Source organism: Meleagris gallopavo, chromosome 4 (genome assembly GCF_905368555.1).
Source record: "Meleagris gallopavo chromosome 4, MGAL_WU_HG_1.1, whole genome shotgun sequence".
NCBI lineage: Eukaryota > Metazoa > Chordata > Aves > Galliformes > Phasianidae > Meleagris > Meleagris gallopavo.
Genome location: NC_139407.1, coordinates 60,675,891 through 60,703,679, shown reverse-complemented (window position 1 = coordinate 60,703,679; position 27,789 = coordinate 60,675,891). Strand labels below are relative to the sequence as shown.

Here is a 27,789-nt window from a genome sequence, read left to right as displayed (position 1 = left end):
CTAATAATTTAGACTACTTGCCTTTGAAAAAGTAAACAGTTTCATTCTACTTTTCCCTTGACTTCAGAAATGAGAACTGTTTGTAATGAAAGCAAACTCACCCATTTTCACTGCACAGTATTTCTCTCATCCCAGACCTGAAAATTGTCCATCTATGCCTGTCTAAACAAGTCAGCCATCAGCAAAGGAAAAAAATCTTTTACCTTACTGCAGGCAGCGTAGGTACTCCCAGCCTTAGAATTGTATCTGATTGGCTTCTTTGCAATACAAGTTACTATCTAAAAGATGAATTTGCAATCGTTTGCAAATTTTATCGTTTTAATTGCCCTAATTAACTAGTCTTGAATTATGCCTTATATCTCTTTATTTAGATTTTTGGATGTTTTGCTCTTACTGAACTCAGCCATGGAACTAATACAAAAGGCATACGGACCACTGCCACATTTGATCATAACACTCAGGTTAGTTACTGCTGCACAGTAGTAGTGCTCAATGCTTTTTATCTGAGATTAGTTGTTTTTTTTGTTGGTTTTTTTTTTACATTCAGAAAACACGGTACTTGGAATTTAAAAATTGGAATGCTAAAGCTATGTCTACATTTCAGAATACGTATATTCTACAGAACAGATGCTGTTCCTGGTCCCCTAGTTGTGCACACTGTGAAATATACTGCCTTTCACACTGTTAAGCAAGCTTCCTCTCCAGAGAAAACTGCGAACGAAGGAGATGGTCCCTGTGCACACTGCAGCACAGTGTGGACTCAGCTCAACTTAACCCAGTCCCAAGGAATGCTTCAGTCCATCACTTTGCTTTACTATGATAACTACTTACACAGGCAATTTAGAGGCTGAAATTTAGTCCTTACGATCAAGTCATGAACTAATACTGCTCCAAATTTTTCTTAGCCACATGTATTCTCTTCTAAGTCGAACACTGCAAGAGAGATTTCAGCTACTGGGGCAGAGTACGGAATGAAAACTAGGTAGTTAATGGATGTTTTCAAAAAATGATTTTCATCATGAAGAAGAACTCAATAGCTTTTATCATTTAGATCATTTTACTCCTCTTTATTTTGTGGCTATAGGAATTTATCATCAATTCTCCTGACTTTGAAGCTGCAAAGTTCTGGGTTGGTAATATGGGGAAACATGCCACACATGCAATTGTGTATGCCCAACTCTACACTCCTGATGGACAATGCCAAGGATTACATTCCTTTATTGTACAGGTAGGATAGAAACATGGTTAATCTTTTGTCTTTTTGTGGGGCTGAGGAATCTCAAAGATTTTTTGGTAGTGGTGTTTCTTATGTCTGACCAGCATTTACTTTAAGTAATGCCTTCAACATTTATTACAAATGTGACAAGTCTTTAAATTTTCACTGTATTTTTGTGGTGGTTGTACAGCCTTTTTTTGTCAATTTTATGCAAATTTATGCAGCTGGAAAATACAGAATTATCACACTATCAATACAATTAAAATAATCTATGCTATATGAAGTCCTTAAACTCTTGGCTAAGGTGAAAAGTTTAAAAGTTGTAGGCAGTAAAACAGACTGAACAGAGTTTACTACAAAATCAAGGGATACCTCAAAGTTGAACATTATACAGAAGTTTTGTTGGTTTCTTCTATATTTTTTTATACCTAAATGAGGTTTCAGTTCTTGTTCAATCCATGGTAAAGTTTATTTAACACAGTAGTTTAATTGGCCTAAGTAATTTTTATTACGGGATCTATGCCCCAAATGAAAGGATGTGTAAGTGTGATTTAAATCCAGGATTGTGTACTTGGAAAAACAAAGAGCTTCCTTTAATGTTAGTAACAAAATACAAGTTGGAAATATTTTCTCTATTTGAAAAGTTTAATCAAGAACTTTCACTGTTCTAAACTGAAGTAGTATTTTTTTCCATTTCTATGCAGATTCGAGATACGAAAACTCTCCTACCAATGCCAGGTGTGATGGTTGGTGACATAGGAAAGAAAATTGGGCAGAATGGGTTGGATAATGGGTAAGTCAATCCATTTGTATGAGGAAGCACTCTGCAGTGTATCGTGTGCAGTGGTGCAAATATCCTGTGTCAATTCTGTACTTCTGAGATTGTGAAAGAGCTGGAGTAGCTAGTGGCTTTAATTTGTTCTTATTTAAGTTACATATGTATATACATATGTATATATATATATATTCACACACACCAATTTTGAAGAACCTTGAAATTCAGTATTTTCTATTCCTGCAACTTCAGATTTTTCATTTCATTTACTTTTTAGAATCTAAAGTCCTGCTGATAACCCTGTGAATGTCCCCAGGCAGTCTTACAGTCATAGACTCTGCAACAATAATACTGAAATAAAACCATGAAGTTATGAACTGAAGTATGTCAGCCTCTAAATTCATCCAGGTTTAAGCTCTCAGTTATCTTGCATGTTGATTTCCAGCCCGCAGCAAGGATAATGGAGGTCCACAGGCAAGGTTTATTGTTAGTAAAGGTATTAGATTAGTCTGACCCAGCAGGGCAGAATCTTAAACCCAGGTCAAAGACCCATTAGCTGTCTTGTTTAAATCACAGGGTTCCTGGACTAATCCTGTCCACTGCAGAAAATAATTTTTGTGTATGGTTGAAATAAAGAAGTTCCATGGCTCCATTTCTCAGTCATAGTCTGATTGGAAGAAAGTAGAGAAACTGAGGTAAATTTAGGTATATGAACAACCAATTTTTAAAATTAATATTTTAAACTCTCTGCTGTTTATATAGCTCTGGGTAAAGACAGAGATTAAAACAGGAAAGGGAGTGGGAGTTTATGTCATTTTTTTTTACTTCCAATTTTCTTTCATAGGTTGATTCAGTTTGTTTTTCAGTTATTATTCTACACTGTATGCCATTGAAGTAAACAAAAAATAGACATCCTAAGGTGTATTTCTTTGTAATCTAATGCCTTTGACTGTCTTTCCAGAAGGAAGTAGGTGTTCCGTAGGTTTTGTTGTCTGTACCAGCATTCTCCCGTTGTCCCAAGAGCATACAATGTCAAAAATGGAACTGAAGTTTATGTGTATACAGATAATTCTCATCAGTGCTCTGTGACATGAAGCTACAGATTAAAGGGAAAATAAAACATTCAGAAAAGGAAGTTTTAGAGGAAGAATGTGAGAAGATGCCTGTAAAAGAGGTTCTAGGGTTTTTGGTGGGATTATTTTGCCTCCATCTGTGTTACAAACTTGTAGCCACCAGATGGCACAGCAGCATGGACCTGAGCATTCCAAAAGTAGTTCAGTATTTCATATTTCAGTAGAAATAGTCAAATTCTGCTCCTCAATTTTAATTTGCAGTATTGTTTTAAGCACAACATAAGGAAAAGAGAAAAATGAAAATTTTGCATGTAATTTATATGCTCATGTTTATCTAGGTTAAATTAGGTCCCAATATGCTATGTCTTAAATTGTTACTTCTAGTCTCTACTGCATGCTTTGCCAGTTTTTTTCAATTTATGTGTGAGGTCTGGCTCAATTACTATAGACACTTCAGTGTTACACTCACGATAAATGGTCAGAATTTAATTCAGAGAATAGAGAATTTAAAAAAGATACCAGTATTTGTTCCTGTACTTGGAGAAGTTTATGCTACTGTTTTTTAGTGTAGGTACACAGGTATCCTAAACATGCATAGGATGCATGGGACATGAGGAAGAAATTCCCCATGCTCAGAAAACGACATTAATTATAAAATAATTATAAAATCATTTAAAGTTTTATATTTTATAAAATATATAAAAAACTAAATAGATGACTATAGCTGTCTCTTCTGGTTTTAAAAAATTAATCTTCTGGGTTGTTTGGCTGACGGGTGATTTACAGCTAATGCAGAACATACTGTTTTCAGTAGGAGAAAGAATTTAAGAAGTAATGTGGGAGATTTTGAAGTGTATACCCAACTGACTAGCTTGCTCCTTTCTAAGTAATGCTTTCTCAGCATCATTGCTAGAATATCCTAAAATCACATACTTTCCAAATCAATGTAATTTCAGCTACCTATTAAAAAAGATGAAATCACTTTAAAGCATTTTAAAATCTGTTCCTTTCTATCATTCAAAAAATGTTTTGTAACATATGTATGCATGATTCAAGACAGAAGTACAATTTTTTTTCTTATGGTAAATTTAGATTCTTTCAGTGTTTTGTTACAAAAAAAGAAATCAGGCTGCCACTAGAGGATGCCAGTGCTTCAGTCTTTATTTTCATAATACAAAGATGTCCAGCATTTTTTGAAATGGACTGATCACTGAGGTCCCAAAATTGAAATATCTGGGGCAAAAAAAAAAAACAAAAACCAGTCACTAAAACCTCCTGAGTATTTGAAAGTCAGGGGCTTTTCTGTAATATGTGTGGCAGGTATGAAAGGAGAGAGACATTGAGACAAGAGCTTTGGTAAGTGCTGATGTGCATTTCTGTTTCTCCTCTTTGGTTTTGGGGCTTTTGTTTTGTTTTTGTGTACTCTGGTTCAGTGACACCGCCAATATTATCCATTACTTCAGTGCGCATCAGAAAGTGATTGGCACCAAATCAGTGGTGAACCAATTTCGTGTCCAGTTTTAACTGCTGCTTTCCCAATCAGAAAGAGAAAACAACTGAGTATGAGGAAAGAGTCTGAAAATTAGTTCTCTGTTTCTGAAGTAGTGCTGAACATACCAGTCTAATTATGACAAGTTGTGAGCTCATTCAGCTGTATCTTCTGTGAGCAGGCATACAGTTTGTTGAGTGTACAGAAAATAAAGTAAGTGAAGAACAAGTCAAATTAAGCTATCAAAGGTACAGCAAACTAGTGCCAAAGAGAAGGCTATTTATTTGATTTTTTTTGTAGGGGAAAAAAGGATCTTTGTGGACAAAGGAGGATTGTTAGCATTGTGTAATTATAATGATGGACTTCAGAAAACTGAAAATTTTTCACTAGCAGTTTAACATTTCGTGTACAGTTAACATGCGATCTCTCTGCATATACAGCCTGCAAAATCGTTCAGTTGTGTTCTCTAACAATCTTTGAAGCCAGATTCAGTGTTCTGGATACTGGAAAACAAACACAGCACCCAAGAGGGAATGGGTAAACGGGAATTGTTGGTCAGAAAAGCAGTAAGTGATGTAAAAGAATCCCTACTGGAAAGAGATTGTATTCTGGGCTTTCAGAACCTGCAATTCCTTGCATGCTAGAGAAGTCATCATGCATCATACATCCTCAAGTCCTTTGTATTAAGTCTTCTAAATGGTTAATTAATTTATTTATTGTGTGTTCAGTAGTATTTCAGTTTCAGTGCCAGTAATTCATAAAGATTCTGCTTCTGCTATTTTAAGCATAGGCCAAACAAAAGCGTGCTCCTTCAAAGAGTTTTTGTCTCCTAGTATTTATACCCTTAAATCTTACTCAGATTTCCTAATGGTTGCAGTTATTTTACTAAGAAAGTAGAAGCTGTAAATATTAGAGCCTAAATAGTCTCTCAGAGCTGTATTTTACAATCCAAAGCAGAAGTTGGTGAAGATAAGTTGTACACTATGCTCCTTTGGGTTTTTGTTTCTACTCCCACACTCCCTTTTCCTTTGTGCTGGACAGGCATTTGTGTAGCTGTGCAGTGGATACAGTTAGGGAATTAGAACTGTCTGAAAATTAATCTGACAAAAATACAGTCTGTTTTCAAACAGATCATTTGTCAGATCTAGTTCACTGCAAGGCCACAGAAGAGGCTGTTCCTGTACAAGAAAAGGGACAATACAGGGATGTAAATAAGAAAGCAAGTATAGAGATCAGTCCTGCTTCTCAAGCAAATAATGCTTGTCTGTATTTTTTATTGCCTTCCAGCTTCTGGCCAGAGTCACAAACAATTGGGTAAAGAGCAATAATAATGAAGCAGCTATGAAATAAAAATAATTGTTAAAAATGCCTTAAGTTATCTGAATTTATTATCATCAATCCTTGTGAAAAGTGCCACTTTCAAAGTTAAACCAAATATTTTGTGAGACATATCTTGTATATTTGCAATTTAAGTCAAAACAGTGACTTTGTATTATTGATGTTTCCCTATTTTGCCCTTTCCACCTAGTTTCTGCAGTCAAGGTGAAATATTGTATGGATGCATACAATACTGTGCACATTGCTAAGATGTTACAATTCTGAAGAGAACTGCCTTATTTCCCCATTTTTGTCGCTTTCCAGTACCTCAAAACTGCATAGCCACAGCCAGTACATTGAGATGCCTATCTCAGTAACAGGCACTGGCAGAACTTAAGGGAAAAGGGGGATTCAGATCTGGTCATGCACTTGTTTTATCACCAGCAGAGCTAGGGCTTCACATCTGCAGTGCATTTCAGACAGCCTTTTTTGTTTTCTTTTCCTCAGCAGAGCTGTGTCAGCTCTTGACTTTTGCAGGACTTTTTTTGCAGGACAGACTTTTACACATTCAGAACTTCTTGCCAGACTGGCACTTGAACTCACTCACTTTATGGTGAGTGGGTCTTAGTGTCTCGGTGAAGTCTATTAAGATAGGATTAGGAGGCCTATGTTGTTTTAATAATACTACTGGGCATTTCTGTTGCAGACCTTCATTCTTAGATTAGCGTCCTGTTTTTAGAAGCTGGAGCTTAAATTCTGCCTTGCAGATTTCCCCAGCTTGTCTGTAATTCTGCTCAGCTCTAACCTTTCTGTGAGTTTCAGTATGGAATATGCAATGTTTTCTTTCTCTTCTACAAGTTTTTCACCAAACCTTTTAAGTATTATTCTTCCCAAGGTTTACTGTGTCCCATAAACAGCCATTGATTTGTAGTCTTCCATTCATCTGCTTCCTTTTTGTGCCTAGAAGAATGGAAGAAACTGTCAGTGTACCATCTCTAACATAGTCAATAACACAAGCTGTCAGGAAATGCGTTTGTGTGGGTTTGAAATTCACCGAAGCATATTTGAGCTATTTGTACCATAGGTAACAGCTTATTAACTTAGTACTGGCAAGAGGAGCTCATGGCTTTTCCAGCTGCTCTTTTTTTATCAGCATTACTGCACACCAGATGAATTACTATTGCATGATTTAAAGTCAGGAAGATTAACTTTGCTTGAAATGTTCCCTAAACTACTGGCCAAAGAACCCAAACAAAAATGCTACTATTGGAATAATTTTTAACTCTGCTCTTCTAATCTAGGTAGAAATGTATGTAATACAGTTGTTTTACACATGTATTAGAGTCTGTAAAATTCCACATTTCTTTAAAGCTCTATGAAACGTATCTGAAGTGACAGCTATCTGTCTTTCCTGCAGAGAGGTCTTAATCTCAGAAACACTAATTGCTACGTAGAAGAGGCCCTAAGTAGGGCAGCTTTCAAGCCTACGGTCTTGTCATCACCACGTGAAATGTAGCCATTTTCCAAACTTACTGGTACTTGATATCCCCATGACTGTATGTACAGTTCCATTATTGTAAGATATTTCTACTTTTTCTCAATTATTTAAGGAGATTTTCCCTTGAATGCGTTGACAGATGTGGTCTGTGTCTATTCACTATGCTTCCTAGGCTAATGACCGTTAGAAATGTAATAGTTGACTTCATTAAATCTTACTATTTATTTTTAATATGTTCCGATATCAAGTTCAAGTTGGCTGGAATGTCTAACATTTTCAAATTGCAAAGTTCTTGGAGAAGGAGCATAACAGCAGTTGGCAGTCAACTCATAACGCTGCCTGACTCCCAGGTCCGATAAGGTTCTTCTTTTGTTTTCAGCGCTCACAGACAATATATCGTATTTCTTTACTTGTGAGAATTTTCTATAGGATTTTTAATTGCTAATTCTGTCTAAATCCTTGGCTTCTCAAAGTTTTTTTGCATTGTACATGCCTCTAAGTTGATAGCAGCTTACGGAAAAAGGAAATAACAATCTCTAATGGCCATTATCAAAGAAAAAAATCTAAACTCTCAAAAGTTGTCTTAGTGTATGAGCTAATTTTCACATTCAGAAAATAGGTTGTTATATAATAATTTGAAATTTAGTATTATGGTTCACTAGCTATGGAAAAAAGTGATTATGAGGAGTATGCCTTTTTAAATCAAAATGATTCTAAGTAACATTTAATAAGCTGCAGAAGTAGCTACCTTATACATATGTCTGACTGTAAGTACTTACTGTCTGCCTTATTGTTTGAATACATTTGTAGCTTCTAATCTAATGCTTAGTTTGTAAGCTCTTAAGAGCAAGCTCCTACTTGCTCTGCAGATGTACAACTAGCAAAACAGAGCACTGAACTAGGAACCTAAACGTTGCCGTGCACATTCACTTGTAATTAATGTAGTGAGTAATAATAAAAATAACCCCTCAAGTTCTATCTAATGTGCATGCTGAAGCTTAAAAAATAACAGAGTTGCTATACATTTTTCTGTGTGATGGATTTTATTTGGTATATAGAGAGTGGAGGGAGTGAATTTAACCAAAAGATCTTTATTGAATGAGACTTTTTGCTTTCAGTGATAAAAAAAATATTAACAAAGATGGATGTGACATTTTTTGTTAATGCTAAATTTGATTATATTATGAAGTTGTATTGCCTCACTGAAACATACACTTAACAAAGCACTTCTTAGGATGGATAAGTCCAGTTAGGATAGGCTGCTTTTCTCTGTGGCTAAGTCTGAAAATACTCTGTATCTCTAAGGCTGAATAAATTCAGCATGCAGATATGTTTCCTTGGAAACAACTCATAATTTTAAAGCATGTGCAGCAGTGCAGCCCGTATGTAATTTATTAATGTGAAAGACCTGGATCTCATGGGCCTTATTAAGTAGATCAGCCTGTATTGGCAAGCAAAAGGAATTTGCTTTGATTACAAATACAGCTTTTCAAGTGCTATTAGATGCTGAGATATTAGTGAGTGGAGCAGATATTACTGCTGTTGAGCCAAGTTGTATTGCCCATTTGGGTGAGACGGTTCATATGCTTTCTTCCTGAAGAATATGAATACTTGGGACATTCTGCCAGTTCTAAGAGCCGATGCTACAGGGTCACAATTTAGAAAAGATAATGCCACTCATTCCTTCTTAATATGGCACATTCCAGGGAGTAGAAATCCTAGTTTAAGTTTAAGCAAAGAAGGAGTCTCCGTTCAGCTCCTTCTTATTGCATTAATTCAACTGGGTCCTTATTTCTATTGCAAATAGTATGAAAGAGCTTCACAGATCTGTATTTTAGATTCACAACAATGTAGTGTCTCTGTTCCAAAGTATTTACCATCTCCAGACTGCAGTGAGCAGCACCTCAGTACGCCAGTAAACCATTTGGTTCAGCAGAATTTTCTGTGGTGAGGAATTTTTTGGAGTCAGAATTGTCCAGTCTAGTTCTGAGCAGGAGAAGGAAGTTGAGTTGTTCAGCTTCCCAAGCTTTTTAATAACTGAAACTGAGATAACTAACTTTCCTACATTCAAACAGACTGAGAGTTCGTTTCAGGTTTATGGGTTGTTGGTGAAAGTCTCTGTTGCACTCACTTCGTATAAGGTCTCTAATAAGTAACTCTGAAGTAACTTTACCTACTGTCTCTCCCCTTACAGAGCATACATTGCTCTTCCATTAGTTGTTCTTTTTTACTTATTTACTTATGGAGTTGCTCAAAAGGTCCCCTCAGTGTTCTTTTTTAAGCATCACCTTAATTATTGAAAAAGCCTTGAAGTTAAGAGTGATTGCAAATCATTTCCCAGCTTGAACTTCCTCTACTGCCCTGAGTATGAAAGCTTTTGTTCTTCCAGGCATACTTTGTGAAAATTACTTTCCTGGCTTGATGGATTCACTGATAAGCACTGTGCAGTCTTGTTTTTGTTATGACTTTCTTTTTCTGTAACGTAGACATTCTACTCTACTCCAAGGTAGATTTTAAGTTGTGTATTTGTTTGACCAGGTTTGCCATGTTCCACAATGTCAGGATACCTAAAGAAAACATACTGAATATAACTGGAGATGTCTCACCTGAAGGAAAATACTCAAGTTCTTTCACGGTATGAATCAGTTTTGTTTCATTAATATAGTTCATTAAATACACAGAGGTTGAGCATGTGGCCCTCACAGGTTGGGATGTGCTTGATACCTTGACCTAAATGGCTGGTGAAGCAGTTTGATGTTAATGCTGATATTCAAATTGTCCTTCAGAGATGACTCAATTCACTTAATTGGTTTTACTGATTTCCTGCTATTTAAACTATCTTGGCAGTCCCCTAGTAGCTTAGAGAAACTACTTTGGATTTTTTCTGAACAGCTTAACTGAATGTGTCAGTAAATAAAAATTTCCCGGTCCACTGGGCTTCTGATCATTCTACCAGAATTGTATCTTCGAGGCAGGCAATGAAATATTAGCATCACCATTTAGTTTGTGCTTTTTATTTATTTATTTAGGATGTTAAGGAACGTTTTAGTGCAGCTCTTGGATCCTTGTCCACTGGCAGAATTCTGATCACAGCAGTTTCTGCAACCAATTTAAAGCTTGCCTTATCGATAGCCATTCGCTTCTCAGCAACTCGCCGTCAGTTTGGACCGACTGATGAAGAAGAAATACCTGTTATTGAATATCAAACACAGGTAAAAACTTCACACTTTGCATCTGTAGATTTTTATATAATGACACACAGAGCTATTGCAAATCAAAATAGTGATGCTGGAGTTGGTGACATTAAAGTTGTCTTTGTTATCTGAAGTGTAGATCTTGTGTAGTTTTGGGTGTTCTGTCCAACTCAAGACCTCCTCACACTGCTTTTGGCCTGATTTGGCTTTCCAAATAAGTTCTTGAAATAGCTAAAATACAACAAAATATTCATGTCTATGAAGTATCTAGAAACATTTGTCTTCTAAAACAATAACCTTTTCTGAGAAAGACTCTTCTTTATGCTTACAAAAAAGTATTGATGAAGAAACTAGCATAAAAAATGTCAGTGCATCTATTGCAGTTATTCTCATTTTCTCTTTTTTAGACTTTATTCTTTAGAGATATACAAATTGATGACATTCATTGTGGTGATATCTCAAGCCATCATTAATTTTGAGAGGAATATAGCCAGTATTTTTTTCCAAAGAATATGCAGATGAAACACACCTTTTGATCTGAAAATCAATAAAACAGGAATAGTAGGAGTAAATTGGGAAATAGTGAGAGCTCAGATCAATTGAAAGTTCACTATATAAGAAGTTTTAAAAACTTACCCAGTTTGTGCATACAAAGTGAGTGCTTTTTCTTTTTCCTCAGGCTTTGCAATTAGTCTTGCAACTTAGGAAGTTTTCGCAACTTTCAATAAACTTTAGCAAAAGCTGCTTTCTTTCTGTCTTACTTGAATGAACCTGGGGCAACATCCCACTTCCTTAAGCCTCTGGTTTGCTCAGGTTCATCCTATTCTGTAGGCTATGCTTGCTGAACCACCCTTGATGCTATACCACAAAAGCTTCCTTAAGCAGCTTCCCTTTTCCTTTATGGGCTTTCATCTGATTTGCACATTAAGATGTTATTTTCTCTTCTATCCAGCCCTGTGCTTTTTTTCACAGAATGCAGCAAGCACTAACCTACATTCAGCAATTAACAAAGAAGTGAAATAATTACACCCTCCATGATGCTGATACTGAAGAAACATATGAATCATGACTGGCCCCTGGCATGCCAGACATTGTATAAACACAGAGAAAAAATATGTCATTGGTCCCCAAAGCTACAGTGAACTTTTGCACTGGTTTAACAGGATGTTTATCAGAAATTCGTAAAATTCATGGACTGAAATAGTCTAACTGTAATTTATTTATAGACTAGTTACACTTAATTATGTTTATAAAGACCTATTGCTAAGTTGTCTTCACCATAAAATACAGTTCATCATTTTGAACAAAGTAAAAATGAATGTTCTTTCAGAAATATAAGATAGTTATGTATATAAAACTATAAAGTACGTGTGTGTATCAACTAGTAATCAAATTGATTTATTAATTATTATTCCAGCAATGGCGTCTTCTTCCATATCTGGCTGCTGCATATGCCTTAGATTATTTCTCCAAATCACTGTTTGAGAACTTTGTGGAATTTTATGCAGGCTTGTTGACAAAGCAAAAGAGTCAGAGACAGGTGAGATATTTACACATTTCCTCTTAGTTGAGTTCTTATTACAACAGATTGGAAACTCTTAAGTGAAGGACCTACTTAGAACTCTTAGGTCATTTTACAATCAAGAGTAACATCTCAGAAATATGGTAATGCAAAGTGATGGATAAAGCTGCATTTGGAAGAGCACCCAAATGAATTTTAATGGAGTGCAGAACTGTTTATTGTAATTATATGATAGTGTAAATTCAGTTTATGACTGTTGTGAATACGGTCCTGTAGAAGCTATTTATCAAAAACTTTCTGAAATTACGCTACTCTTAATTACTGCACAGACTATGTAAGTCTGGCTTGAATTTGCAATTCATATGCAAGCATTAGGAAATACTCTTTTGGAGAAAAACATTAAGATTTTTGAGTCTTAATGCTGAATTTCTCAGCCACACTCAGTCCATCAGAAGTTACCCCTTCATAAATGAAGTAGTTTGATCTATTGGTCTCTGTGCAAGGACTGATTCTCAGCCAAAACAACTCCAGAATGAATTTTTTTAGCATATAAATTATATACATGTATTTAAATCTTGACAGTTTTAACTGTTAGGGCATACACAGTGGCTGTGTATTGCTAAGATAATTTAAACATTCATATTTTTCCTGCTAAAATAAGGTCTGTGATGGATTTCTATGCTAGTGGTTAGGTATTCTAACAGAAGAAGAGTCTATTTGATTGTTTAATGTTACTTGATTGTTTAATATTTTATCTCTAGAGATCTCCAGTGCATTCACTGCTGTTAGGCAAAATACTGGCCTTCAGAGACATATTGCAGTAGAAAAAATCTGATTCTTGCCAATTTTAACAATTTAATCCTTATGAATCCTGTTCTAGAGGGGATAAAAGGGAAAGAAACAAACAAAAATGGAGAATTGCTCTCAAATTATCTTTCATAGTATTAACCCAGCATCTCCAGAAACTCTCTGTAGTGTGGAATTTCCAAGCATTCTTTCAAAGGAAGGCCATCATTAGTAGTAAAAATGCAGGGTACAGTAATTCTCTGGAACTTTGGGGGGGATCATTACAATTTTCAAATTCTTGGCAAAAGTGGTGCTTAAAAGATCAATGAAGACCATGGAAGGCAGTAAATAATGTAAATATCCCCTTGTTGACCTGAGAGAAAAGGATTGTTTATATCACAGGGAGGCAGAAGCTTCCTCTGGACATGCTACCTTCAACCACCTGCCACTCCATCTCTGGGAGGTAATCAGAGAGTAGTCCCATGCAATGCCATGTCAATTAGCACATCCCAGCCACCTACCCATATGACCATTGCCTGGCACAAATGTTTCCTGTCCGATATGAGAATGTTAGTATCCAAAAGCTTTTGTGGCAGGTTACTCTGGGGGAAAGCAAAAGGAAAAAAATGCACTTACATAGATCTAGAAAAATTATTACTGACTTGTAACTCGATTTTCACAAAGGCTGATTTGGGACGTGAGATTCATGCCTTATCTGCTGCCAGCAAACCACTGTCTTCTTGGACTGCTCAGCAGGCAGCCCAGGAGTGTCGAGAAGCTTGTGGAGGACATGGTTACCTTGCCAGTAAGTCACAAACTACTGCATGCACCTTTACATTCACATGTAATTTGACTGTTCTTCAGAGAGTCATAGAATAGTTCGGGTTGGAAGAGACCATTAAGATCATCTAGTTCCAACCCCCCTGCTAAAGGCAGGGACACCACCTACTAGACTAGGTTGCTCATAGCCCTATCCAGCCTGGCCTTGAATGCTTCCAGAGAGGGGGCATTCACAACCTGTCTGGATAACCTGTTCCAGTGTCTCACCACCCTCACAGTAAAGAATTTCTTCCTAATATCAAGTCTAAACCTGTGTTTAAAAAGGGCTTTTTCCCTCATATCTGTATTTTAACATTTATTTTATACCTGACAGTACCAAAAAAAAAAAAAAAAAAGGACTAAACCTGTGCAGTATCTGCACCAGCACTTGGACAGAATAATGGTCTGTTTGAATCAGTCTTAGTTCCGAAAATAAAGATGCAGATTTTACTGAGGAGAATTCCCCTTCTAAGATGAATGCCACACTTTTCTAAATATATTCTTCACAATATATTCATTTTCACAAACTAAACAGTGAAATTCCATGCTCATATGTTGGTAAGAATGTCTGTACATACAGGAACAGACAACTATATTACATTTTGTCACAGAATAGTTATTTAGTCCCTCATAGTTTCCATTGATGTATAACAATGTATTAAAATATGCACTTTCTTTTTTTAAAGTGAATCGTCTGGGTGAAATCCGGAATGATAATGATCCAAACTGCACATATGAGGGAGATAACAATGTCCTGCTTCAGCAAACCAGCAACTACTTAATGAGCTGGATGAATTGCATTAGAAGTAAGTTTTGATTCTGGAATCATGTGTTGGACTCAGCAGTGAGTAAATAACGGAATTAAGAGGTATTTTCCAACTGAAAGCAACTGATAGTCATTTAATCATTTTGTAGAGCATAAATAATGTGCTGCAGACTCCATCATATGATACATTCGCAAATACACAGAAATGTGCTGCAAGAAATGTCAAAAAAAGTCTGGCAGAAGCTAGCGAGATGTTTAGCCATCCCTAATTATGTCAAGTAATATCTTATTTCTTGAGAAGTGCAGTTTAGTTCAGTGAAACTACTACTAATACTGCTGAAAGTCATATCACCTGACTTTGTAGCAGTTTCCTCTGTCAGTACATTTTGTAGTTCTGTAGATAAATGATTTTGTTTTAGTTTCCTAGCAATGTTTTTCACTGTCTAGAAAAGTTAGAGATAGGAATTGAATCTTACGAGGCTCATAGGCAGAGTTGTCAGTTTCTTCAGCACTTGTCCACCAATTCTCATTGGCCTGGATTAGGTCATAATAAAATGAGTATTGTGTCTTAATTGCATGTGACCTATCAAGAGGATGCATGGCTTTATAGTGGGCTTTTAGTTTGAAAGAGTCTGATTTATTTTCTTGTAAGTCGTTTTTATTTTCTTTGTTTTTTCAGATAAAGTGCCTTTTGAATCTCCTCTTGGAACAATAAACTTTCTTCAAGACTACCATCATATCATTGGCTGGAAATTCAAAGCCAATAGTGTTGACGATTGCATGGACTCCTCAGGTAGCCTTTTGGTGTTGTTCAACTCATAGTAGATCTTAAATTCCTTTCAGACTCAGAGATTTGAGATTATTAGGTATTTGTCACATTACTATTTGATGACTTTCTTTGTATTAAATGTATTAAAATGTATATCATTTTAAAATAACATTCTAGAATAGCATTTGTGATCTAGGCTTTTTGCCAGTATACTGTTGTTTTCAAGTGAAGGGGTAGGCTCACAAAATGTAGACTTTCTTCTACTTTTGTATTTTCAGAAGAGATTAAGTACCATGTAGACCTAAGTCTTAATGTAGGAGAGAATATAACAAGGTAAAAAATTTCATGAAATCAGAAAATACTGGTGTCAAAACTGAACTGTGTATATACCTTGTCTTTTTGCTATAGTTCAGTTAGAACTAGTGTATGGACAGGAATGATATGTCATCACTTTATCCTTACAATCTATCTTACTCAGCATTTATTTATTCCAGCTGCAGTAATAGGCAAAGTGTTACATTAATGGATTAATTAACAAAACCTTCACATTTCATCTCAGATAACAAATGAGACTGCAATAGAACCTGCATGTGAATTCTAGCATTTTAAGTGTCAATGTTAAGAATTTTGGCTTTCTTCTCTTTTGCACAGCTCCTTTAGCAGCATATAAATGGCTGGTTTGCTACTTGCTCCGAGAAAGTGACCTAAAGCTGAGAAAGGAGAAGCAGTCTGGGCACAGTGATTTTGAGGCAAAAAACAACTGTCAGGTAGTGCTTATTCAGCTTTCCTATTTTACTTGCTTATTTTCATTCACATTTGCCATATCCTGTTGTTTTTTATCTTGTGTCATTAAGTAAAATTTCCTCAAGCACAAGACAGCAAATCATCTAATTAATAATATCTAATTCCTGTCCATTTGCATTGTACTGAACATGATAGAAAGAGGACAGTTATGGTCAGCAGAAGTTTTCCAAGATATATTTCCTTTCAGAAAAGTTGCAGGCATATGCTGGGTGGTGTATGTAAGTATGGTATCACAACTTCTGAAAACTAAATCTACTTCTATTAAATCTACTGCGGCATCTGATTATTACATCTCCATCTGCTCTTGTGGCCAAATACATACTGTAGGAAAGAATCTTGCTCTGGCAGGTAGGTAAACTAGATGACCTAATAGGTCCTTTCCATCTCCAATTTCTATAGTGCAAAGTACTCATGAAAGATACCAGACTGACAGCATTGGAACCTGAAAAGGAAACAGTGACAGTCTACAAATAGCAGATCCACTCTCTCACCAGAGAGTTTTAACAGCTAGTAGTGACTTAACTCCAAATTTCAGTTTATATCCCTGAAGTCCCCAAATTCTTCTGTTACCTTCATGAGAAACTGGCTTGTATCCAAGAAAAGAAAACTTGCCATTTGTCACTGAATAGAGAAATCTGTTCCCTGAAGATGGGCAGTGTGGTTCACCTTTGCCTGCAAAGCTCATTAAAAGCAGTGGGAAGGAATATTCAGCTCTTCACCTATAAAAAACCAACCTGCCTTCAAAAAGGGATGGTATCTATAAAACCAATGGTGGAGGAAGCCCTTCCTATTTTAGCCCTGGAAGCAGACTATTAGACGTGCCCTTTGGGGTCAAATTCAGAATGAGAGTTGCCTTCTGGTTGAAGGCAAAATGAGTTCCAGAAATTCAAATCTGATTACTTGTCACCTGGCCAACTCTTTTAAGGCTAATGCCAGAGTCAGCATGTTACAGAAGATGGTCTGCACAGCAGTATAATGTTATTCACCTCACTTCTCTTTTATGTTCATTGTGCTAAAATGTAAAGAAATATAGGCACACAGCTGCTTCTCAGATAGGCTTTGATACAGCCCAGGTCATTAGGTTTTCTTTTCTTCCTACAATTTGTCTCCAGGACAAGAGGATTTGTTATTTTAAACAACATACCTCAAAAACATTCAAGAACGATTTCCAAGCTGTGCTTTAAATCATATTTGATTTTAAAATTTCTGAGCATGAAGAAACACTTCTCTGCCCAGTGGCTGACTAAGAAATATATAGTGTTTTCTCTTGGTATGGTAGATCTAGAGGAGATTCCTAACCTATGTCCCAAGGCAGAAAGGAAAAAGTGCTTTATATTACTTCTCTATGATGTCTCACACTGCTGGAAGATTACCAACCTAAGAAAGTAGGAAGATCTATTTATTTTCAGCCAGGAGCTGGATAGAAATAATACAGAAATGTAAGTAAAAGTAAAGGAGGAAATAGAATTTGTAGGAGAGAAGAATGTGGAATTAATTCTTAATGATTTGTTTGGAATATTGAGACCTACCTCAGTCTCATCAGAGAATTCATATTGCAATGTTCTGATATAAATAAGTTCATCTAGTAAGGGGGAAGTTATCCCTAAGCTTGCAGGGAGTAAATATTTGCAATTCACACTTGCATCTGAGATTGAGTGCAAGTATGCCAGTGTACTGTTATCAAGAAAGAGACAGTGATCTTTGGAACATTCCTTTTAAAATCTAACAATGAATTTAAATGTAAAGATGATGCAAGTATTTTTTAATTAAAAAAAGGAAAAGTAATTGAATAATTCTAACTGATACAAAGTGAACAAATGAGCTAAAAACAAACATCACTTCATATCAGTGCAACAATCAGCCACAACAACTATTCTATAATCCACTTCTGTTCATCAAGTAGTATGTTTTCAGTCATCAGTCTATTTCATCATAGGACATACACCATCATACCTTAGGGTGAAGTATATAAAAGTAGACAAGTCTTTTTATGTGAGTACAGTCACTTAAGGTTATATACTTGATATTAATAGTGACTGTGAAGTGTTGACTTGCCTTTCTGATCAGATAGTTGGCAAGGATTAGTTGGATAGTTCTTTTAAAACATACTGCACTGAATCCACTCACGCTAACATGATCAGATTTTACTAAATGAACTGTAGTAAGTTTTCAAGGGCTTACTGAACCCATTACATCTTTATAAATTCCTAGATAAACCTACTTTTGTTATTCTAGAGTTACGTAGGTTTATTAATGACCATGAACTTAGCAGATCTGATTTTTCATGGTCTTCCCTCTAATGTAGCTACTTGCTCCTGTTCAGTCTGGGTGCAACAAGCACTGCCAAAACACATGTTTTAGGTGTACAGTATGTGCTCCCTTTGGATTGATAAGAGAATGGAAATGGAAAACAGTGGAAAATTAGGATCTCATTTCTTAGGGGCATTTCATATGGCATTTTATGACTAAACTTTGCAAAGAAATTGTGGAAAGGCTTTACTCCTGGAGTTTCTTTTTAGACTTTATTTAATCTCAAATTGTATCAGCAGATCTAAGTCAACAAATCTCCACTGATGTCATCACAGAAACACTATTTTGCAGCAGCTGGGAATTGTTTCCTTGTATCCATTGCTCAATATCCTTTTCTGCTTTTTCCTAAGGTGTATTTCTGTCGATCATTAGCCATTGCTTTTGTTGAACAAACAGTCTTACAAAGATACCATGACTACACTCATGATCCCAACATACCATCTACTCTGCAACCAGTGCTTAAAAATCTCTGTGCTCTGTATGGACTTTGGTCTTTAAGTAAACATCTGGCTGTGCTCTATCAAGGTGAGACAACTCCCTGACGACATTGTTCATGTCATTTTATAATAGCCCTAAGATTAGAGACTTTTTCCCGTGTTGTATTTTAGCAAGGGGAGGGATACATTATTAAGATTTAGACTATAGCATTTTCTTATTGCCCATATAATTTAAAACATTCATTCTGGACAAAAATTTCAGGAGCAAGGATCTGGAGCTAGAAGTTAACCCAGAATACTCTCTTTTATATTAGAGATGATAAAGGACTCACAAATTTTGTTGTGATTGAGTGCATGGGGCAAAAACAGAGGATCCAGATTTCTTAACCTAATGGTTTTGCAGTTATCTCGTTAACAAAGGCAGTACATGCAATTACATAGGAGCATCTGTTCAATCTCTCAAATATTGGATGGATAAACTCCTTAGTAAAAGGGTTTTATCAGTGTAATCTTAATTGCTGTAAGCTTCTTTGAAAATGTTATTGTGAATATATTTGCAGGTGGCTATGTTTCAGGTGAACAAGCTGGTAGATTTATTCAAAATGCTATTCTAGAGCTTTGTAGCAGGGTAAGTATTTCAATATTGTTTCTTGTGCTTAAATAACAATATAGTATATGAAAGAGACATACCATTTTTTCCATACTTGGAAGAGTTAATTAGGAGGTTATTGACTCAAAGTTTCTGAATAATTTCACGTAAGAGAAGATTAGTAACCTTAAATCAAGTCCTATTTTTTTTACTAGAAACTGAGAAATAATATAACTTAAAAAATAATGATATTTAATTTGTTGCCATTGGAAAGACTGCAAAATATTGTGATTCACTTCTATTTATTTCACTATTGTATTAACTCATGAATTGGTTTTGTCAACAAAAAAGCTTTTAAGACTACACTTTTAATGTGTAAAAACAGTACAATATTGGTTAAAATATGCTTTAAAACTCCTAAGCAAAGGAAGAAAACATTTAAAGTATAGCTTCTTTTTGACAATTACAGCAAAAAAAAAGAGCAAAGTAAATTGTGTTGTCTTATTGTGGATTTCTCTTAAGGTACTTTATGAAAGTAATCTTTATGCTGCTCTGATAATCACAGGTAATCACAGACTACTGCAGAAGTTGCCAAATGTGTGTCTTTTCCTTTTAAACAGTTGAAAGATGATGCAGTTGCCCTTGTTGATGTCTTTGCTCCTCCTGACTTCATTCTCAACTCTCCTATTGGTAAAGCTAGTGGGGAGGTAAAATTTCTTGCGTTTTATATTTATACCTTTTATTCTTGTGTTATTCATAAATGGAATGTGCACAAAGGGACATAAGCAAATTTCTTATTCCTCGTTTTCTCTTGTCCTACTTTCTATTCTAGTGATATAATGATACTAGGCTTTTGCTGTCTGCTCCAGATGGGAAACTTTGGTCTACAGTGTTTCAAATATCTGACTTCTTCTGGTCCTGAAACAATAGTACTAGGTAGCTTTACTTTTTCCTTTTTTTTTTTTTTTTCCCATTCTGTACTATTTTTCAATAAACAATGCAATTCCACCGACCTATGCTAAAGCCAAAATTCTCTCAGCCACTGACCGTTATGACTTTGCTTGGCTTTAAGGTGTATCCCTGTAATAACGTTATTTATCTGAACCATATTTTCTGCTCAGGAAAGTCTTGAGTTCCTAAGAAGAGTTCTGTCTTGGATTTCTACTTATCGGACTCCGGAAGAGTGAGATCCAAATTCCATTTTTTTACCTAGGGAAATTTGTGAATCTGATCACAGAACACATAACTCTTCTGAATGCATGCTTAACTACCAAAAACAAACAATCTCATAAATGATGCTAGAGTCCACAGAACTTCGCAAAGGAATGTGTAGATATTTTGAACTTCAGTGGAGGAAATCGGAGTGGTTCACACCTGTGGAATTTTAACTGAATCATCAGAGTGTTTTTCCCAAAACACCTGTGCTTTCAGCCCAAAGCTTCTCCTCATAGTGTTGAACTGAAGGAGAACTGAATCCTTTGACCTAAGGTCTTCTGGGAAATCTCTTTGGCTATTTGCATGCATTTTCAGGAGTTCAAAGTGCATATAGATTCCCAAAGAAAAACTATATTTGATTTAATCTTGGGTACACCTGTAAATCCATCAAGGATTAGCACTTGTTCTTTCAGAGCATTTGTAATTCTTTGGAACGTGACTGTTCAGGGTGCTTACAAAACAGCACTGCAAACATCCTGTCATCTTCCCTGAACTGTCACTGCAGAGACTTCTGATATATAGGTTGCATTGAACAAGCAGTTCCCTAGTCAGTGTCCATTTATTTATGACTTTGAAACCGGCCTCCACTTGAAGAAGACACTGCTTTGGAGTAACCAGAATGGAGAGTGTTTGGTCAGGCTCTCAAAGTACAGTGCTACCTTTGCATCAACAGTTCTCAGAGTGCCTTTGGTAAAATGCACTTTTCACACACCAGCTTCCTGACTACCTGTCAGAAAGTGCTTCCCAAGTGCCATACCAGCTTCCTTCCTGTGTTCTTCTCAGTGACTCCACGACTGAAGGAAAATTGGAAAGTAGCACCAATACTTTGCTCTTTATATTCATGCCTTTGAGGAGAGGCAAACTATAATCACGCTGAATGCATAAAAACAGAAGAGAACAAAGTATAAATGGGAGTATTTGAGGTAGAAATGTTTCTACTGTGGACTATGCATAATTCTGAAGAACTTCAGTTATGAGTAAATAATTTTCTGTTTGGGCTGCAATAACTAAGCCTTTTAGTAGTGCCTGAACACAAAAAATTAGTGGAGAGTTCCACCTCAGCATAGTGACTTACTGTGGCTTAGTTATTAGCCTATAGGAAGGAGCATTTAATGATAGATCTTTCGATTATTCAATTATATTTAAATATTTAAAAATATAATTATTTTTCAAGATAAAAATAAGTTGGTTGGTTTGTTTGTTTTACTTCATTTGTGATAGATTTACAGAAGTCTGCAACTCTTCCTTATTCTCACTGTTCTACTCTGCTTTGACCATCTAAGAACTATCTGTCAGGAAGTGCTTCCCAAGTGTCATACCATGCAGTATGTGGCAGTTTGGTACTAGCCAGTACAAGGACCAGCATTATTATAGGGATATCTGATTTTAATACAAAAGAACATGTTTTATCAGCACGTCTCCTTACTTTATTGAGTATATAACCTATCCTCTAGTTCTGCCATATCCTTTCAGAGGTGTCATAACCAGAGCTACAAGCAGGATTCAGGATGTGGTTGTACCATGGATTTGCTTTGCTTGGTCACAGTGCCTCTCTGGGTTTTTTTTGCCTTTTTTTTTTTTTTTTTTCCTCTCCTACATATTTAAAGCCTCAGCAAACCAAAATTATTGCTTACTGGCCAATCCTATTCAGCAAGCCAAGCTGTGGGATAACTGTTATGTAGAGACTGATGTCACAGTACAGCAGTTTGGTTTAGCATGGAGAGACCCTGCAGAAAATCACTACAGCCTGGGGAGACTGCCAGGAAGTTTGACAGGATTGCTGAGTCAAGTGTACACAGTGCTTTTCAATACTCTTTGTCTGTATCTTCATGTCTAAAGTTGATCACCGTTCCCATGGTGATCAAGAAATACAGAAGGCAGCCCAGATGTTAAAGAGACGCTGACCTAACAGAGCGATTACTTTGGTAACCCTGTCTCTACAAATAAAGGAGGAAGGGCTTGCTCTGCATTTCAAGCCACCTCAACAAAAGGACTGTAATTATCCCTGGAAAGTTTTTTTTCCTTTCTGTAGATTTTTGAGGCTTACATTTATGAACACTCCCAAGGTAGTTCTGAAAGAAGGAACGTCATACAAAGACTAAGGATATCTGTACTGGCCAAAAGCCTGTTTGTACCTAATAGTCTCTCTCACACAGAAGTTGTGGATGCTATAGCCAAGAATATAAAATATGGGGCAAACACACAGTAATCTGTTCCTAAGATACTACGCCCTTTCTAGCAGTCAGCTGGAGATTGCTTATCAGTAGCTGATAAAGCTATCATGTAATGGATTTGACTTGTCTCTCTTTAGGTTGTTTTGTGCACTCTAACAAAAAGTTTGGATTGATTTCTTCCACAAATACAAGAGCCATGGGGACGTATTAATGTTAGGGATTAGTATTAGGAATTTGGGACTGCTTTATTTCTACATACATCACTGAAGTTAATACAATTTATACACTTCTTACAGAATTTCTTCAGTTTATTAAATTGATTGTGAAGGAGTGATGTCAATTTATTCTAGCAACCATGTATCTTCAGCCCAGCAGCACAGCATTTTGGGACTTTTGAAACCATCGGAGAACCTTACCTGCATTAATTGCAGTACAGACTTTGAACAGTGTGAGACAAGCAGATAGGACTGTAAACACTACTGATTTCCTACTGTACTAAATACTTGCTAAAGTATTTGCAAAATGATTAAGTCATATTGAGAAGGTAATTTTGAATAGTGCCAACCCATATTCTGTAGAATTCAGGAAGGTTTGCTGAACTGCCTCTGAATCCATGGCTTTTAACTTTTGCAAATATTTTCAACTCTAATTTGAAAAAGGCTACCAGCCCTTCAGTCAAAGATGATACTTAACTAAACTCCTGTCTCCTATCTAGTGTTAGTTCCCTATTCACAGCTATCTGCAACTTATCAAAAATGAATGCAATCATTTTAGTACAAGTTTCGAGTGACTTGTGCCACAAGCCACAGATAATTAGCAGAATAAATGTTTCCAAATTTACAATGGGCAGCTTTTAGTACTAAGAATTCAGATTTTATTTGAAAGGAGCTTCAATAATCTGGACAACATTTCGCCAAAGAGGCCTGGACAATCTCAGCTTAAATATATTATCTCCATGTTTATTTCAAACTTAATTAAAAATTGTTAAATAATGAGCTTGGAATGGATGAAATAGTTAAATTTAGTAAATGTAACCACAGTGAAAATGTATTTAATATTTAAATGATTTATGTTAATATTTATTTAAATCACCACAAATACATAGGGCCAAGCCCTCTTTTCATGTAGGTGAGAAGCTTTCCACTTTGTATCAGCGACTGCTTTTATACTACATACATTAATGTGGTATTGTACTGTGCTCAGCCTTACTGCTGAAGATACAACCATCGTCCTTCTATAGTGTTATTTAAAGTTTTAAGCCTAAGTGAATTATGACCTGCAAATATTTCTGAAATCACATTTTTGCAGAATTGACTTCTTATGTACTTCTTATAACTGTTCCACATTAAATTTCAAATTGATGAAGAGTGATGAGCTAACAATCTGCTTATGAGAGAGAAATTTGTTATGTTCAGCCTGAGCAGCACACATCTGGAAGAAAAGTTATGTTACTTTTCAGAAATGTATTGAAATAAAGGTAAAAACAGACATGCGTGAGTGCTTTCAGACACAGTCTTCAGATTTGGACAGAACAAAGATTTGCTTAATTTAACCTTGCTTACAGAAGTCTACTTTTGATAATACAACTCATGTCAAATTGCAAATAAAAAATTATAAGGATTACTGTTCTTAGTCCAAGGATGGTGTAAATGACTTACACAAATACCTGGTTCTCACAGTACTTGGAAATTTTGAGTTTTATCTTTGTTTTTACTCTCACCTGTACATAATTATTCACATTCATTATCTAGAAAATCAGACACAGTCTCATTTTAACCAGTATGTTTGATAATCTAACTTCAGAAACTTTCCGGGTTTTATTTTCTGTGTAAGTTAGTCTTTTTTTTTTCTTTTTTTTTTCCCAGTTATATAAAAATATGTGGGCTGAGATCCTTCAAGGCAACAAAGCTCTGAGCAGACCTTCATGGTGGGCAGAATTTTGTATTAATAAACCTGTTACAGGAAGGCTGAGTTCAAGACTGTAAACCAAACAACTTGAAAGAAGCTGGAGGATTGGCCTGAGATGATTACCATATTTCAGACATCAGGAGGAAATGAGTCTGTGTGTCAAACATTGAAAGAGATTTTCATCAAGGAGTGCCAAGTTTTAAAGTAACTTTGAAATAAAGTCCAACTAGTCTCAAGGACTCTTAACATAATAATGACAGGAGAGGGAGCAACACATCTGCAGACTGTTCATATTTACTCAAATGCAAAGAATGAAGATTCATAGTGATTATTTCTTTGAAAAGTTTCTATAAGTAAAATGTTCCAATCATTCTCTTGTCTTCACAGGCATATTACAGAAGTTAGATAATTAACATTTCCACTAGGGTTAATGAGCAAGCTGAACAAAAGTATTTTTTTCAAGATTCTAGGATAATATTATTAAAATGAAAGGGAATTGGAAGGAAAAAGGCATCAAGAACACCAACAGTGAGAAACCTGTAGAAGGGGATGGGAATCATTTCCCACAGCTGCTTTAAGTCCTTGAAGCACTTCTGATTTACTTCATATGCTCTATGTTAAACGAATAATTGTGTACATACAAGTAATTGAACGTGACTCATGCATACATTTTAAAATGTAAGATAGTACAAACAAAAAAATCTTGTTTATGTTCTTTGCTGATTGTAACATTTTCACTACTGCAGAACTAATGTCAAGCTTGGGATACGGTGACAAACAGAAATTGCACCTATGTTTTGGGTCAGAATATACTCAGATGGATTGTAATAAATATGGTGTTACAAGAACACATGACAGTGATAGGCATTACTGAATGTATTGGGATTTTTCTCTTTCAGCTATGCGAAGTCTAAAATAATTTTAACTGTTATACTTTTCTTCAGAAATGGAACAGACTAACAAAATTTTGAAAATTTGAATATTTTATGCTGTGAAATATATTTAATATATGCTATGAAAAACTGGTTCCTATTTTCCTTTATTATGTCTATGAAGAGATGTGGTTGTTTTACCTAAATTCTATTTTCCTTTTTTTAGTAAACAAAGATATCAATCCAAGGAGAATATTTATCATTTGTTATTTGAGTATTATTTATGATTAATTCTGGCTAACTTTTGGCTTGGGCTGTTAAACAAGTGTGAGTTACTTGAGTGCTGAAGTCCACTAGAGCAGAATCAGACTCTTTATGGAGTTTTAAAGTGTCAGTATTTGAGAGTTTGTAAGTAAGTATTTGCACAGTGTGATCAGGTAGTTCTGTAGAGACTTCTGCAATTCCATCCAAATTCACAGAGCTAAGGCAGCAGTTCTTTGATGGAGAATGAATTGGAAGGAAAGTGTTATCGTTTCTCAGAGTACCTCGAGATGCTGATTTCTCTGAAATGTTTTGTTTTTCTAAGAATGTCCAATAGGTGGCATCTTCCAATGGAAAAAAAAAAAAAAATAGATCACTGCAGCTAAATTCGATTTTATAGAATCGTGGAGTCGTTATCTTCACCGTTTTTCTATATCTCTGGGAAATCCAGCAAGTGTCTACTTGAGTTTGTGCAGACTTGATGGAAGCAGGCAGAGCACATCCTGCCAGTATCCAGTGTGAACACCTGGATTTCTGACAAGGGGCAAAAGGGGGAAGAGATGCCCCACTGCTGAAAATGGGGAGACCAGCAGCATTGATCTGCTGCTCCACATTCTCTATTATGGACTAATCAGCAGCATTATTCAACAGTGTTACTCATGAGCAATTTCACCATCAAATCTGAGCTCTTTGTGACAGTCTCTTCCTGCCTCTTTCCACATGGCTGGGAAGAAGGAAAATAAAGTAGCAGAGCTGTATAAAAACCTCACGTACTGGCTAGAAGTCTATTTGTGAGACCTTTGTAGCCCAGAAGAAAAAGAGCACTTGATACATTTTCTTAATCCAAAAAAGTGAGAAATCAGCTGTGCTGTTGTAGAACTGAACTGAAGACACAGTGAGAACTGAACTGAAGACACAGTGAGTCCACAAAACACAACAGGAGAAAGAATCATATCGCCTCTGTAGAAATATATCCCTAAGCAGTTCCTGCTACTTTTATTTATGACTGTTATATAGTCAGTACCACAACACCTGATGAAAGCTGAACCCCTCTGTGCTGATAAGGGCTGTACAGGGTGACAGGGAAATGTGCTGAAAAGCTCCTAACTTTGACTGGAGCAAGCACTGCAGGGAGGTCATCAGCAACAATATGATTATGGGCAGCTAGAATTGCATACTCAGTAAAATGTGATGCTTATGGACACTAATATGAACTGTGCAAGTCTTTCACACAGCTTGCATCAAATTGAGAGTTTCAACAGAGTCCTTGAATATCCATCCATACAGTTCATGGAAGGAGTTGGCCACCTGAACCTTTTACCACACTCTGGATGACAAAGTGCCAAAGCTGGAATAAGTAAAAGTGAAGCAGGTGTACAAGGAAACCATAGGGAGCTGCTCTTTGTAACACCCCACATCTGTGTACCCCCACGCAGGGACTTTGCAAGCCAGGTGGTCAGCAGCTGCTGGGCTTTATATGCTGCCAGCAAAGGCTATCTGCATTTACTCACATCCAGTACAAAGCCACACTGCAGCAAGAGGCAGGCTTGTTCTGTGAGCTGAATAATTATCAAAGGCTTAATATATTTTACATGAATATCTGGAAAAACATTCTTTAATCAGTGATTACTATGAATTTCTGATTTGTATATTAATCCAGGCCAACAAAACCAGATAAGAAAAATATCCTTTTCCTCTGAAGTCAACAATAATCCAGAGGTTCTAGAGGTCTCCTATATCAGCTCTTTCAGACCAGATGAAACTGTGTGAACTTGCTGAATTGCAGCATGGATAAAGAAAGATGTAATGAAATTTGGCATTCAATTCTCTTCCAAGTCATAGGCCAATAATTCAACACCTACCACAAGATGTCATTATTATATGCAGTTTGTTCCCTTTATAGGACATTAAATAAGAGACCTCTGGCTGAACAGAAAAGTCTTTTCCTTCCCAGTTCAAATGCCAGATAATATTGGATGTAACATTTTAACTTGG

General features: G+C 36.1%; 1 protein-coding gene across 6 annotated transcripts in view; it reads left to right on the top strand.

The window, feature by feature from the left end:
• Nucleotides 1-25,687, top strand: part of ACOX3 (acyl-CoA oxidase 3, pristanoyl) — a 34,917-nt gene extending 9,230 nt beyond the window's left edge. For 5 of the 6 annotated variants that reach the window (XM_010710495.4, XM_085223542.1, XM_085223541.1 and 2 more), the window contains 14 exons: nucleotides 372-461; nucleotides 1,085-1,228; nucleotides 1,921-2,009; nucleotides 9,907-10,003; nucleotides 10,398-10,580; nucleotides 11,980-12,102; nucleotides 13,555-13,675; nucleotides 14,376-14,495; nucleotides 15,135-15,248; nucleotides 15,876-15,991; nucleotides 18,689-18,863; nucleotides 19,336-19,403; nucleotides 19,985-20,071; nucleotides 24,619-25,687. In XM_010710495.4, coding sequence (XP_010708797.1) covers nucleotides 372-461; nucleotides 1,085-1,228; nucleotides 1,921-2,009; nucleotides 9,907-10,003; nucleotides 10,398-10,580; nucleotides 11,980-12,102; nucleotides 13,555-13,675; nucleotides 14,376-14,495; nucleotides 15,135-15,248; nucleotides 15,876-15,991; nucleotides 18,689-18,863; nucleotides 19,336-19,403; nucleotides 19,985-20,071; nucleotides 24,619-24,738 — 1,647 coding nt within the window. In that variant the 3' untranslated portion in view covers nucleotides 24,739-25,687. The other variant, XM_085223543.1, reaches the window with a different exon arrangement.
• The last annotated feature ends 2,102 nt before the right edge of the window (nucleotides 25,688-27,789 follow it).